This window comes from Toxorhynchites rutilus, chromosome 3 (genome assembly GCF_029784135.1).
Source record: "Toxorhynchites rutilus septentrionalis strain SRP chromosome 3, ASM2978413v1, whole genome shotgun sequence".
In the NCBI taxonomy this organism is placed as follows: Eukaryota; Metazoa; Arthropoda; class Insecta; order Diptera; family Culicidae; genus Toxorhynchites; species Toxorhynchites rutilus.
In genome coordinates, this window is record NC_073746.1 from 257,641,531 (window position 1) to 257,656,742 (window position 15,212).

The 15,212-nt window shown below is 37.2% G+C and overlaps 1 protein-coding gene and 2 non-coding genes across 10 annotated transcripts in view; all 3 read right to left on the reverse strand.

The window, feature by feature from the left end:
* The window catches only part of LOC129779772 (protein winged eye), a 619,088-nt gene that overhangs the window by 539,045 nt on the left and 64,831 nt on the right, over positions 1-15,212 (reverse strand). For 7 of the 8 annotated variants that reach the window (XM_055787460.1, XM_055787461.1, XM_055787459.1 and 4 more), the window contains exon 2: positions 951-1,868. In XM_055787460.1, coding sequence (XP_055643435.1) covers positions 951-988 — 38 coding nt within the window. In that variant the 5' untranslated portion in view covers positions 989-1,868. Of the gene's footprint in view, positions 1-950; positions 1,869-12,038; positions 12,212-15,212 lie in introns of all 8 variants that reach the window. The other variant, XM_055787458.1, reaches the window with a different exon arrangement.
* On the reverse strand, positions 2,384-2,466 carry Trnal-cag (transfer RNA leucine (anticodon CAG)). Its single transcript has one exon. It is a non-coding gene; the product is annotated as a tRNA-Leu (tRNA).
* Trnar-acg (transfer RNA arginine (anticodon ACG)) lies at positions 3,307-3,379 on the reverse strand. The gene has a single exon. It is a non-coding gene; the product is annotated as a tRNA-Arg (tRNA).

Consider the following 15,212-nt stretch of genomic DNA (forward strand, 5'->3'; position numbering starts at 1 on the left):
ATCTATATAAATAAAAATGGTTTGGTGTCCGTACGTCACGATGTAACTCTAGAGCGGACCAACGGATTTTTGAACAGTTGTTATCAGGTTTGGTGCATTTATGTGCGTCAGGTTACATATGATGTTGGAAAATCAAATAACAATTAATTTTGTTTATCTGTAATAAATAAAAATGATTTGATATCAGTTCGTCATTATTTACCTCGAGAACGGATCAACAAATTCAAATAACTATTGACAAATTTAAAAAAAAGGGTTGTAAACATCAATGAAAAAGTATTGATCTTAATTGCATTTCATAAGTGGCATTCTTCATTAACTATCGCGAACGTGCGTTCAGAAATACAATTTCGAGGGGAAACGTGAGGGTTCGAAATTCTTTAAATCAAAATATCGATTGTGGGTGGAACGAAGTTCGACGGATCAACTAGATCAAAACTAAATGGAATGTTGTTGAACCTTAAACGATGGCCAATAAGTAAATTCTCATCGAACCTATTTACCTCGAAACATGAAACATACAGAACGAAAAACTAATCATAGAAAAGTGTTATTGATTCTATCTTTCGATCAATCACCTACAGATCGAATTCAATTAGGCATGATATATATTCCACCCTCCCATCGGACACATAGCATTGCTCGGTCAAATTTCAGTGCTTTCCAAACATTGCACAACCTCACCCACAAATACCTGTCACTATCAGAGCGAGTAAAACGAACCAATCACGATAATTACCTCCCGAACCGTAATACGCTAGAAAGCAATGTCCCAAATCCTATAAAATATTCATTTTCAATTAATTTTAATGCTCACATAGAGCCAATCATGTTCATTTTATTTTTCTTGGAGCTTAGAGAGTAGATCAAAGATCAACCCGTGATTGTGATTAAACGTATTGAATGACAGTGAATTTGTAATCTTTCAAGTTTTTCAAATTCCCACTCACCTTTTGCCGCATTCCGGAGTGCACGGCTTGCCGGACATCGTGTCGCTTCGATTACTGCTCGGATGCTGAGATTGCTGCTGAACTGGTCTCCCGGGGACAGGCGTAAATTACCTCCATCAATTAAACTATTTCTCGAAAACAACGAACATCATTTTCAGCCTGCCTCTTGGCTGTAATTTCGTACCACTGCGGGAAACTGGTTTAGATTTATTCCACTAACTACAACTGCCACTCTAACCCATTTGGCTGGACCACGACAGAGCACAGAGCACAATAACAATACACACCAAAACAAAAACACATAAACAACCAAGATTGATCGTTTGCTTTTTATGCTTCCAACTTAAAATCTAGATATGTGGCGGGTATCAAACGAGCCAACCCGCCCAAAACAAGCACCAATTCTCCTTTTTTTTCCCAGAGAGTGTATTTTCTCGACTTGCGTTGACTTTGTAGGATTTTGTCCTCCTAATGTTTCGTCGTTTTATTATCGGTTGGTCGAGGGAGAGAACATGACGAAACTGCTGAAATTAATAGACGCCGAGATTTGAAGCACAGACTTTGCCAACTTCATTAAAAATATAATTTAAATTTCAGCATTTCTCGGTAATCGTAGTCTGTTAGCATCATTCTTTTGTTCTCTATCCTTTTTTTCCTTCCGATAAAAGAAAAACTTTTTGGCACCACTTACAGAAGACGGAGCTATCAGCGCGTTTATGACATAAACTAAATTTTTGGCCTTCGGCTTGGCTGAGCGGTTAGAAAACAAAAACACGTTAATTACTTTTGCAAGTAATTCACTTAGCTCCCTCCAAGAATGCACTCTCACAAAAAAACACCACAACAAGGACTATAATTTTTAACTTATGATAAACTTTCCCACATAGATGATGATTTTTTAATTATTTCATCGGTAACCTGGAAAGGAGAACAGAGAAAGTTATATGAAAAATCAATCAGTTTTAACTCGTTCTTTACGAGCGTCTTCTATAGACGACATCCGCGCGACGTCCTGTGTGTACGAGTGTCGTCTATAGACGACATCCGCGCGACGAGCTGTGTGTACGAGCGTAGAAACCCGATTATCCGCGGAACAGTTTGGCAATGTCACCGCGGATAACAAAAATCGAGGATGACGCAAGGATGAAGGACTAAAAATGGAGTGCAAACGCGAAAAAAAAAATATTTCAACCTGTTTTATCAATACATAAATTATTCAACTATTCATCTGTAATGTCGTGTATACCAGGTGACAGATTATGTAAAAGCCATGCCCATAACAAAAGATCAAGAGAGCCTAACATAACACTCACTGACAATTTTCGGAAATTTCTATAGAATTACTATAGAGAACTAGCTTCAGCGGATAATCCGCACCGCGCATTAACCACTTGCGAAAAATCGGGGTTCTACTGTATTACTAAAAAGAAACTTGTCAGAAGTGGGATTCGAACCCACGCCTTCAGAGAAGACTACGACCTGAACGTAGCGCCTTAGACCGCTCGGCCATCCTGACGTATTATAAATGTTGTTGAAGAAATCTCATTTCAACTACATGTTCTGTTTACATAGAGTTTTAAATACTTATTGAATAACATGCGGACTATTGGGTGCGCAACAAAGTTTTCATTTGAGTGTTTCCATGTAGATTTAAACGGTTTCGGTTTCCTGAGGCTGTGCGTTATCATATTGTATAATCATTTTCTCGCTGGAGCAGTTGTTCTCAGATGAGAAACAACACAAAACATCCCTTGCCTTTACATTATATCAACCTAAATTCTTCACTTTTGAATTATTACCAACCCAGGCCACCGCTTGGAAATGGCTAGGCAGATAACTCATAATGATGAAGCAAACTCTTGTTGTGTTTGGTACGGGTCCTCATCGAGCAATGCCTCCTTCTTCGAAGGTTTTAGACCTTTCTTCATACGAACATCATCATATTCTAAGGGACGGAACCAATCGTGGCATGTTGTTTCACTTAAGCCGCGATTCCATTAAGATGAATTTTAGGCAATATGTAATCAGCGGCCTTTGCGCACGCTACACACTACACACAGTCTTCTCGTCGAAGCAATACGAAGCAATGCCACAATCGAATCCATCTACATTAGTATATATTCTGTAAAATACCATGCTGCGGAAGAAATATTTTTACTTCAAATCGGTCGCATTATGAAAAGTTTTCAATTTTCAGCGCTTATTACTCAGTCATGTCTAGATGGATTTACGAGATTTCCCACTATTTGCGCCATAAATTATCCAATAGTCAATTTGTTTAAATATCGTTGAAAATAAAATGAGTTTTTCTGTGAAACACTATCCAACTATCCTCTAAAAATAATAAAAATAAGTGCGATCCTGCCAGGAGTCGAACCTGGAATCTTCTGATCCGTAGTCAGACGCGTTATCCATTGCGCCACAGGACCAGACATCTTTAGACTACCACTCAGAACTATATGTCCGTCCGCATTTGATTGTAGAGACTTTAAACTTCTTAAGTTCCTTTGTCTATAGCCCTAAGAAGGGCCCTTGTGTACAAACTTAATCAAAATTCTTTCTACAATTGTCTTGAGAAAGACAGTTCATTCTCGCTCGACGCTCGTCAGCAAATTTTAGCCGTGTGAATTGAGATAATAGAGTACAATCCTGAATTATAATCTAATTTATAATTTTTCAAACATTCAGGCAATACGATATCATATCGTACTCATAAACCCATGTCTCGTTTAAAAAAAACTTCACTCGATAATTTCTTCCGATTGATTTTCGACTACGTTGCATATTCCGCATTAAAATCAGGTCTTTCGGCACCCACTTTGATGCATCAACCAAACACCTATTGAATTCAATACATACGAACCATAATTATTGCTCAAGCTTTTAAACGCTGCCCCGGGCTAATTTTTTTTATCGGTTATCGTTGGCCTCCACTGAATTGCATTTTTGTCGACCGCTGCATTTGTCTTCATCGATGGGATCAATAACTTTTTTGATGTATTCGTTCTATCCCAAAATGTTCTTTATTTAGAATATCGTTACCAATAAGCTTTCCAACATGTCTAGAAAATCTGAGAATGAATCTCTGATTTTTTTTTAAATAGGACTACGCCTTCAGTACGAGTGCCAAATCAGACAACAAGTCACGTTTTCAGAAAATCATGTTAACCATGCCGTAGCCAAAGGGTTGATGACCTACTGTTCGAATTTTATTAATGTTTTTGCGCCAAATCATTTTTTAGCTATCACTTAGTATTAATTCCATTTAATTATATAACTTAATATAATATAACTTCATAGGGCAATGATTTCGGTTTGAAGCAAAGGTGTGTGGAAAGTGTTTTCGGTCAATAACAAAACCTTATGAAATACAAAAACATTCGAACCTTTATACGGAATTACTTTGTTAATAGAACATTGTGATGTAGGACAAAAAGCATTCGAATAAAATAAAAGTCCTATGTCAAAAAAGTGGGAAAATAAAGTGTTCGAATAATCGGCGATATACTTCCGCCGGATCCGGTGAGCCATTTCACTGATGAAGAAAATCTGACGCTTAACTACCACTGAATGACAACCTCCCAGCCTTCAATCTAATGGTTTTATCGCATCGTATTTGTACTTTGCACATTTTTGGAAAATATTCCATTTTTCGAGAAAACGAGAATGGGAAAGAAATAATTCTTGAACATGTTTCCACCGCCAATAACAAAAATGAAAGCAATTATTTTCGTTTGAAAGAAAATGCTTGCTTGCTTCTTGTTTGAAAAAGTTAAAATTATATAACATAAGGAAGCTCATAGATGGATGAACACAGGGTTTTTCTTAGAGCCTTCATCAAGACGCAAAATAGCAATTGCGATGCATACTCGGTATATCGCCAGCTTGTGTATTATTCTTGTGAGGGAAAGAATGAACTATAAAAAAACCTTCTTCAGCTGATTCTACAGTGGTGACAACACCCTAATCCACCAGCTATTGACTTTCCGTGAAGAATAACTTAGCTTGAAAGTATTGGTAAAGTATGCGGTTTGCTTGCTCAGGTTTCTGTTCGCCCCTACCATGGGAAGACAAAAACTAAATGGGGCAAAGTTAACGACAAGGTTCCTGTCAAAATGGAGCTTGTATGTGGAGATAAGTTTGGGGAAATATTTATGATTGAGAGTTTATCGAATCCCGTGTTGGTCCAATTATGGTTGACCCATTCTAGCTAACAGCAATTACAGTAAAGTCGCGGTACAATATCGCGAGAATTACGGAATCAAACTCATCCCGAAAGAACCGAATCCACCAAACTATGCTCTATTATGAAGGTTAACTTTATAATTGCAAATTGCCCTTTTGGATGCTGATAGAGTTGATTTTGACCCTCTATGATTTTTAAAAGTGAAAATAAGAAGCATAACGCACAGCTGTCGTCAGACAACTAAAACATTCGCTTTGAGATACATCCTCGGACATGCACAAAGCATACTCAGTGCAGTACATGCACAGACACTAAGACTACGGTTACATCATGTCGTTCATAGGCTTTCACCTGTTTCAAGCGGACAAAATAGTTTGTCTTTTTCATCCGTTATCGTTCAATCAAATTTCTCTTGAGCTTGGATCCAAGTTCTCGGCGAATTTAATTTCATTTCGGTTCGATGCTTGAAGCGGTAAGGTATGGTACACAAATTTCGTAAAAATAAAAATGCCGTTTTGAACCTCTCTCCCTCAATAAACCGAAATAAAGATCTTGAACAGGTCACACAGACCGGGTAAAGGGGGCCACGCATTAAATAATTTCTGCTCGAAGCCTAAACATAGCTACATACGACAACTACAAAGGGCTTGTCCAGCGACCGTTCAGCAGCTTTTTCCAAAACTTGGAGTAGATTCAATTTTCAAATGGCCTTCCCAAGGTTAGAGACGAATGAACTTTAAATGATGGCGTGAAGAGCAGGGCTCGGCAAAGTCTTATTCAACTGAGAATAGTCAGGGAACTATGAACACATCGGCCTTCGCATTCAATTGGAAACGAATTTTTGCTTCTTTCAGCAGTTTCTCTGTCAACATAAATCAAAAGACATTCGGGCCCTATCGTCGCTATCTGTTCTACGACGCTCCGTGTTCGTTTATTTATTCACTTTCAAATAAACTTCACGGCATATTGAAGTGAAGCCCTCTGTCGATTATTGCTTATTAGACGAATTCTCGTTATATGTGATATGTTCCAGTACTCTCAGTTTCAATAGCAATGTCCTCGTAACTGACCCATCTTATTATTAGCCGCACTGTTACAGTCTTCTTTTCACACAACATCATGTCAAAAACCGGAGAAGATTATATCTTACCCAATCATCAGGAATCATAGAATAAATTATCAACAAACGGGCCAACAGTCAGAACAACAAAAATAGTCAACCAAGGTTAATCAACTCCTCTTGAATGACACTAACGGTCCCAGCGGAACTTGTGTCGTAAGTACAGAAAAACCTGTTTTTGTGTGGTTCTTTTTTGTGCGATTTTTTTAGTGCGGTTTTCTGTTCTTGTGCGGTTTTTTTGCGATTTTATTTTGTGCGACATATGAAAAAAGCATATTTGAAGAAGTTAGCGTCCATTTAGTTTTTTTTCGATGGTTTATATGCATTTCAGTGCGAAAAAAGCATATTTGCGTCTAAATTATCCACTTCACGAAACATTCCCATCCTTCTATCAAATGCTCTAAGTTCTTCTAACAGCAACAAGTTTCGACATGCAACTAAAAGGACAACACATCCACGCGCAATCGAAAGGCAAACTGTCTGATCACAAAGCAGGGAAATAAAAGGAAATCGAACGGCAAACGGCTTGGATTTGAGTTGTTTTCTCCCTATCTACCGCACAATTTTTTTTCTCCAAATTGTGTACCGAACACGATTTTTTAAAGCTACTGGTGAAGTTTAGCACGGTTTTTTATGCGATTTTTTTTGCGGTCCCTATCCCCCGCACAACAAAAAATTTGCCTGTATTACGTTGTGCCATATTCATTAGTAGTAGTTACTCTAGATATCTTATGCCAAATAACACACCTTGGCACAGTGGCAAACTCTACAATATGCGTGATCACAGTGCAAGTCGGAAGAAATTTCTTTGCCGAAAAATTAACCAAAAAACGGGAATCGAACCCGAACCCCCGGCATGATAATATGCCAACCACACGGCCACGGATACAAACAAACCCATACCAAAATAAAAAGTTGTTTCATGGGTAAGTAATCCTCGAAGTCCTTCAAGTTGTAATATTTTATTGAGACAATACATCAGATTCATAGAATTTCGTGAAGCTTCTTTTTTGATTTCATTTGCCTTGATGTTTCAGACTTTTGATATTCTTTAATTCTTCGTCAAACACGTTTACACGTTTATGTCTTCCGCCAAATGTGCGTTGTTTTACCTCTGTTCCTCAAAAATCAACAAACAAAAACACATTAACGAAAAGTTTGCCGTGGTCCGTAAGTGAAAAGCAGCTCAAATCACGACACCGTATGGTTCCGCAGCAGCGAAATTTTCTCCGAAGCCCAAGCACACGCTTTTCCGCTGCCTCGCTTAACACCACCCGCGTGCCATTAAAAGCAACTCAGCCATTCATTACACGCTGAAAAATTACACTTAATGATAACTATTACGCAAATTATTATCGAAGAAGTATGGTAATGCCCGCCTTCCTAATTACGTGGAATGCAAAGCCTTTCGGGCTCCACGATTCACGTGCCATGTTTTTGCAGCAACCAAATTGGCCTTCGCGAGTTCGTTTAGCAAAGTTGTTTTCATTAATAATTACAATGATGTAGCGCTTTTTTGTGTATATGTAAAAATCTTGTTTTTATGTGCGTAAAAATACAATATTTGCAGTGGCGTAGCGAAGGGGGGTAGTGTGGTCCGCCCCGGGGATCAGGGGAGGGGTGGGGGCACTTTTTGAATCTCCCACGACCGTGATAATTATAGATAAAATAATGTTCTTAGTTAATTGAAAACCAGTAAAATTCTGGATAGTAGGAACTGACTCGCATGTGTTAGTGAAACCTCTATTCGATTTTAGTTTAGTGTGATGCGACGCTTGTTAGAAGAAAAAAAAATATTGTGATAGATATATTCCATAGTTTTTTTTGGTCGAAGATTCCTTGTGTTTTGTGAATGTGTTTTTTTTATATCAAGTGCGAAGCTTCTGTGTCGTAGTATGCGTATCACCATAACGGTAAACGCCGCACGGCTGGGCTGAGCAGGAAACGATGCTAGCTAAGTTATCTCTTACTGTCTTCTTATATAATATTAAAGGAAACGAAAAAATCAAATAGATCAGTAAAGATGCCACTACCGTATGAGCCTCAGACGAGTGAAAAAATCACTAAAAGGCTATATCTTGCTGAACTAAGGGTTTACGAAAAGTCCTTTCTAGGGTATATTCTTTAATGCCTAAACGACAGAAATATGAAGGAAAAGTCGTTTTTTTTTATTTCTAGATTTTCCAATCTATATATTCTATATTTTATTTAAATGGAAAGTGACGATTCAGCCTTCATGAAGTGTCATTCTCAATTTTCGACAACGCTCTAACCATATTCAGTTCAGAGTTCAGATGAGTTCAGGTTTTGTAGAGAAAACAAAACACATAAGCCGTATTCAAGGGTTTGTAAACCACTCTTCCAACTTATGAGGACAACATGCTGGTAACTTTGCTTGCTGCAGAAAAAAAACCTTGATAGTGTTCATGCTCAATGCTCAATGCTCAATGCTCTGTAAACACCCTCTTCAACGATGAATCAATTTTTTTATTTGATTGAATACGTTGATAATCAAATTGTCGTATTTGGTCCTAGAGCAGCCACAAACAACACAAGAGCTGCCAATGCATACCGAAAAATGTATTGTTCGGTGTGGGTTGTGATCCGGAGGAATCATTGGCCCGTACTTCTTTAATTGTTTAAATACGGAGAAAACTTTGTAAACATATGCCAAAGATCCAGATGAGTTTGGGCATATTTAAAAAAAATACCAAACAGTTGTCTTGAAGTAAAAAAACACATAAAAAGTGGTATTTATAAAATTTATAAACATTAACTTATTTCTATAATTACAGCCATTCCGTGCCAAACCGATATAGTGGTTCTCAGGTTTCTATGAACAGTGGTAGTTTTGTTCTTTATTTCAAAATATTAGACCTGCAATTTTTTTCGTTAGGGTGACCATTTCCATTTTAGGGTGGTCCGAAAAATCAACTTATTCCACTTTTTCCCAAAAAATGACTTTCTTCAAAAAATTAAAACTTTTGAACCATTGAGCCTATTTAGATGATCGACATATTAAATTGAAGCCGATGAGCTAGTCTTTTATTAAAAAATATGGAACTCACAAAAAAGATGGATTTTATTTTCGTAATTATTGATTTTAACCGTTTTTTTATTGTTTTCAGCTTTGGATTAGAGGGCGCTATATTTTTTTATATTTTTTCTTGAAAGTTGAGGATGTTTTACATAACATATCTCGATATCAACGATGCTATTTTTTTCGTTTTTGAGATACTATTTTTCAAAGTTAACCGGTGGTCCGAAAAATCATTTTTCCCCTATTATCTAAAAATGACCGATTCAGATGAACAGCATACCGAATTGAAGCCAATGAGCTAAAATTCTTTGAAAAAATATCACACTTGCTGGAAAATTGGATTCTGGTTGCATAGGTATAGTCTGGTCACATAGGAATATTGACAAAGACTTAAAACATGTTAAATTTGAAAAATCATATCTCAAAAACGAAATAAATAGCATCTCTGATATCGACATATGAAATCCTCAGCTTTCCTGAAAAATATTAAAGATTTTAGCGCCCTCTATCTTTAACCGAGAAAAGTATGAAAAACTATAATTATAAAAATCAATAATTATAAAAACGACAATCCAGAAAATCGCAAAAATAGTATTTTTTTCTGATAAAACTAATAAATTTTTGTTTTGCTTTAATTTGATATGTCGGTCATCTGAATCGGTTCAGCAAAAAAAATAAATTATATCTCAAAAACGAATAATGAAGCGTCTCTAATATCGAGATATAGATATAGCGCCCTCTAGTCCAAAGCAATGAAAACAATAAAAGCGAATACAATCAATAATTACGAAAATAAAACTCTTAATGAAAGGTTTATTGGCTTCAGTTAGATATATCGATCAGCGATTTAATTCAGTAGTTCAAAAGTAATGAATTTAAAAAAAAACATTTTTGGGAAAAAATTAAAAAAATCATTTTTCGGACCACCCTAAAATGAAAATGAAAATAGGCACCGTAATAAAAAAAAAGTACGGGTCTAATGTTTTGAAATAAAGAACAAAATTACCACTTTTGACGAAAATCCGAGAACCACTAAATCGGTTTGACATGGGATGGCTGAATAACGAGAAAATCATAACTAAACAATTTTATTCACAATTATGGTTTACTGCGCAATGTGCGTGAAATCCTCTTTTACAAATTGAGCAAATTAGATTTGATCTTTTCACTTTTTGGTCCTTTTTATTATTACACTAGCTGACCCGTCAAACTTCGTCCTGCCCAAAATTTATGTTTCGTTATAAAATTCACATATTCTTACTAAGCGCACGTTCATGGGTCCAATTGCAGTACTGTTCATTGATTGATCTTCTAATCTACCTTTTAAAATAACCTCTTACTATAAAATCCCTAGTGCTTCTACCAGAACTCGTCATTATAATAATAATATAAGATTATTTACAGAAAATATGATAGAATAAAGACAGCCCTAAATCGGACAATTCCTCCCTGGAGTTTTGCTCTTATCAACACATTCGGCGATCCATTTTTATTTATATAGATAGAAGAAGACATGAGAGTGCTTTTTTCACATTAAAATCTATTTCCACTTTCGAACAAAGATCAATTTCGTTAGCGCAAATATCAAATGGACTTACAACGCTTGTCAATATGTAATTGTAGAACATATGAGAATTAAATTTTTCGAATTTTTCCATTTTCCTTCAAAGTTTACCGAAAATTTTCAAATTGTCATGTTCGGTTGGAATATGTTTAATTGAAATATGTGTAATATTTTTATGGAACCCCGCTCCATTCCAGAGGAGGGAGGGGTGTCATACCACCATAGAAATATTTCTCGTACCCAAAAACTCTCACATTCCAAATTTGGCTCAATTTGCTTGACTAGTTCTCGAATTATGCTGAAGTTTGTGTTTCATTTGTATGACAGCCCCCTTGCCTTCAGAGAGGGGTAGGTGTGTCGAATCACCATAGAAATGTATGTTATCTGTGCAGATAACAGTAACGACGCTAATGTAGATTGTGAAAAATATGCAATATACTTTTACTTTATTGCTTCTATTGAATTCTAAATTAATTCTATTATACATCTTGTGACGTTTTAGAAAAATTTACAACAGTAATAATAAATACGGCACCTCGAACGACAAAAACACCCTAAAACATGGGAGCAAAATAAAAAGAAAGCCGACAGGTGAATTTCGTGCCCTGTTATTATTCCATGAGTCTACCGGCACACGTATACAAAAATTTTTAATTCTTCTCATCTCTTCACAGGCACAAATCTCCTGGTTTACTAGCTTTGCCCACTTGTGGTCACAACGATAAACATTTCAAATGTGCAACAATAACGAGAACAGAAGTAGTCGCTTTTCATAATCGCATTCACAGCAATCAGACTAAAGTACAGCAAGAAGAACTCCTCTTACGTTATATGAAAACAACCAGCGTTACTCGTCCCCGACAAACATCAGATGCTTATAGCGAAGTTCAATGCACCACGAAATACTTCGTGACTAAAGCCGCTAAAACTCTGATTCCAGTATTCTTGGATACTTTCTTAAAAGTAACTCAAATATCTTGGTTCCGTTTGAATCGTATAGCCAAGTTACATTACAATGAACAGCCTATCAAGGAAAAACGAGGAGGAGTACGAGAACAACCAAAACTACCAAAACCAAAAATTTGATGAGAAACCGAATTCCATCTGTGTTTTTTTGAATCAGCTCGAATATTCAGACGCTCATTACTGCCGGGAAAGCTCCCAGCGAAAATACTTACCCGCCGAACTAAACATCCGCTCCTTTCGTTCTTTCTGGAGCTACTATGTATAGGAATAAAAGATTATGAACCAGGGATGGAACCGACAGGAATTGAAAACGAAGAGGCCGTTGATGAGCTGGAGGATGTAGCAGTTGTTCCATTTCCGGAGTGATTGGAGATCATGGAGTGTCCTGAAATAATCGTGTAATCATCTTCAGAGAAAACTATGATGATTAAGATTTTTACGTAATAATTCTGCTTATTTTGATATTTTTTGTCAACAATTTCCTATTTTTTCTTTAATAATGTTCGAGGATAAAAGTACATTATTTTCAGTTGTATTCTTTAGATTACATTCAGTCTTCTTCCAGCCAAAAATTACACCTCTAAAAACTCGTTTACATGACATGAAAATCACACATCAAAACTATTTTTTTTTTTTATCCAAAATATATATTTTTATTAAGGCTCATATGGCGTCAGCCTAACGGGGCCGGGAGTTCAATTTTTCTACAATGTTTGCTTACAACTATGTTAGTAATATGTAACCGATTACTCGCGGTTGGCTCGAGGTTAGTATTACAAGTGTTTTCGTAGTTGGGATGTTGTTGTCTCCAATGCCCTGTACGTGTGCCCGACACAGGATACTTCCTATTGGGATGCAGCTGACCATTAATCAGCAACGCCCCCCTAGTCTGTAGCTCATATCTAGCGTGGTGCGTCTTTCTCGACTCGAGGAATCCAGGATAGAATGGTCACTAGCCGGCGCAATCATCAGTTCGTGTAGAGTTGTCATGAGCGGTACAACCTTTGGCTCTTGTTGAATGATCAGTGGACTGCACAACCTTTGGCCCGTGTATCTGTAAAGAGTGTGTGTATGTATTGCCGCGACTAAGTAAAAGTTTATCGTTTGGATAGGAGGGATATGAAACGGGGACACAACGAAGGAAACATCATTAAACGTTGACATCGGCGTTTCTGAGGAACAGGTATAGATGAAGCAGAAGATCAGGATCACGGCTACTTAAGATATCCCGGACGGGGATATCCGATTGTCTGCCTTGTGCTCTCAGTGCTCTAGAGAGCTGAGAGCGAGCAGCATGGAACCGGATACACGACCAGACAACATGCTCGATGTCGTGGTAGCCATCGCCACAATCACAAAGATTGTTTGCTGCGAGCCCAATGCGATAGAGATGCGCGTTTAGGTTGTAGTGATTGGACATAAGCCGAGATATCACGCGAATGAAATCACGACCTACATTCAATCCCTTGAACCATGCACTCGTCGAGACCTTAGGGATAATCGTGTGTAACCAACGACCGAACTCATCTTCACTCCACATGCGCTGCCAACTTACGAGCGTATTCTGACGAGGAATGTGGAAAAATTCATTATAAGCAATTTGCCTTTCAAAAAGTGTGCCTTCGGAAGCGCCCACCTTAGCTAGCGAGTCCGCTTTCTCATTCCCCGGTATTGAGCAATGAGAGGGAACCCATGCTAAGGTAATCTTGAATAATTTTTCGACCAAAACACTCAATAGTTGTCTTATTCTTGTTAGGAAATAAGATGAGCATTTATCAACATTCATTGAGCGGATTGCCTCTATTGAGCTGAGACTGTCTGTAAAATAGTGGTCGATGGGCAATGTTTCAATGATCCCTAATGCGTAATATATCGCACCCAGTTCAGCGACATACACGGAACAAGGATCTTTGAGTTTGAAAGAGGCACTGGAATTTTCATTGAAGATGCCGAAGCCAGTGGACCCGTTTATGAATGAACCGTCAGTAAAGAACATTTTATCAGATCTAACTTTCCCATATTCTGCCGATAATATCGGCGGAATAGAATCGGAGCGTAGGTGATCTGGGTTTCCATGGATTTTTTGTCGCATGGATAGATCAAAAATGACAGAGGACTATACTATAGTGCTGACGAAAAATTGCCAAGAGACAAAAAGTGTTTAATTTTTCAAGCTCTTGTTCTATAAAATTGTCTGTAACTGCAAAAAAAGGGCCTTGGAGACGAAACTCACACTTGCCATTTTAAATCCTTAATTCTATCTATGTGGAGGCGATCAATGTCTCGAAAATAGACTGAAACATTTCCTACACCTCTAAACTTTGATTTACCAACAACAGCCAGCAGTTCCAAAAATTCACTCATGGCTTCGCCACAGTTTTTTGCAGTTTCTGAAAATCACGTCGGGTAACAAGTGTGAGTTTTGGAATCAGACCCCTCATATAGATTCTATACATCACCTCAAATTTCGCGCTCCCTTTACTTGGTTAATAGTTCATCTCTCGTTCTGGACCAGTGAATTGGTCTGCTACATCGTGCGATTTGATGCCTTTGGACTGTTACCCAAAACTCAAAATTATTCAAAATTAAACTTCTCGTATGACTCACTTAAAACGTAGTCATGACCAACATAGTTTGATTGAGTTGGGTTGAGTTTTAACTCCCAATAATAAAATTTTTATTTTTTACAATTTTCCTGTGTTTTTCAGTTGATTAAAAACCCAACGCTAAAAGATCACCAATTATATTAATTATGATTATATTATTTATAATTAACCTCAAATTTAGGTTTCTTAGATCAATTAAATTGATTTTTCATTAGAGAATGAGAATAAAGACTTGACAACAAGATTTAATTGGAGGGGTGTCAAGCTACGCCACTGAATATTGGCGTATGATCTTTTGAACTATACCGATATCAACATGCTCCGCACCTGAACTTCTTAAATCTCTGCATCAACATGACGATCATTTAACCAAGCAAAAATTCTGTAGTTGGGCTACACAGATCAATGAGCAATTGTGGCCATCGTCGTGAAATAATTCTCAAGTATTTCTGCCTTAGATTACAACAAAGAAAGATTCAAGAAAGGATCCAAAATTACTTTCCTTTTGGTATGTATTCGAATGAACCGCAATATGTATCAGTATCAGATTCATTGCTTCATCACAAAATTAATGTTTACACTGTTAATTGTCGAAACAATGATTCCACTTTATAGCATATTTTGAGCTTTCAGAGTGCTTCGCACAAAGGTCATTACGGCCATTTTTCAATCAGAAGGCTGATTACTGACAAGCAGTATTCAAATAGAATTGTGTATGCAAATTTACTACAGCAATAAGCGGCTGAAATACAAATATACTGCTTGTGAGGCTAATGTTTC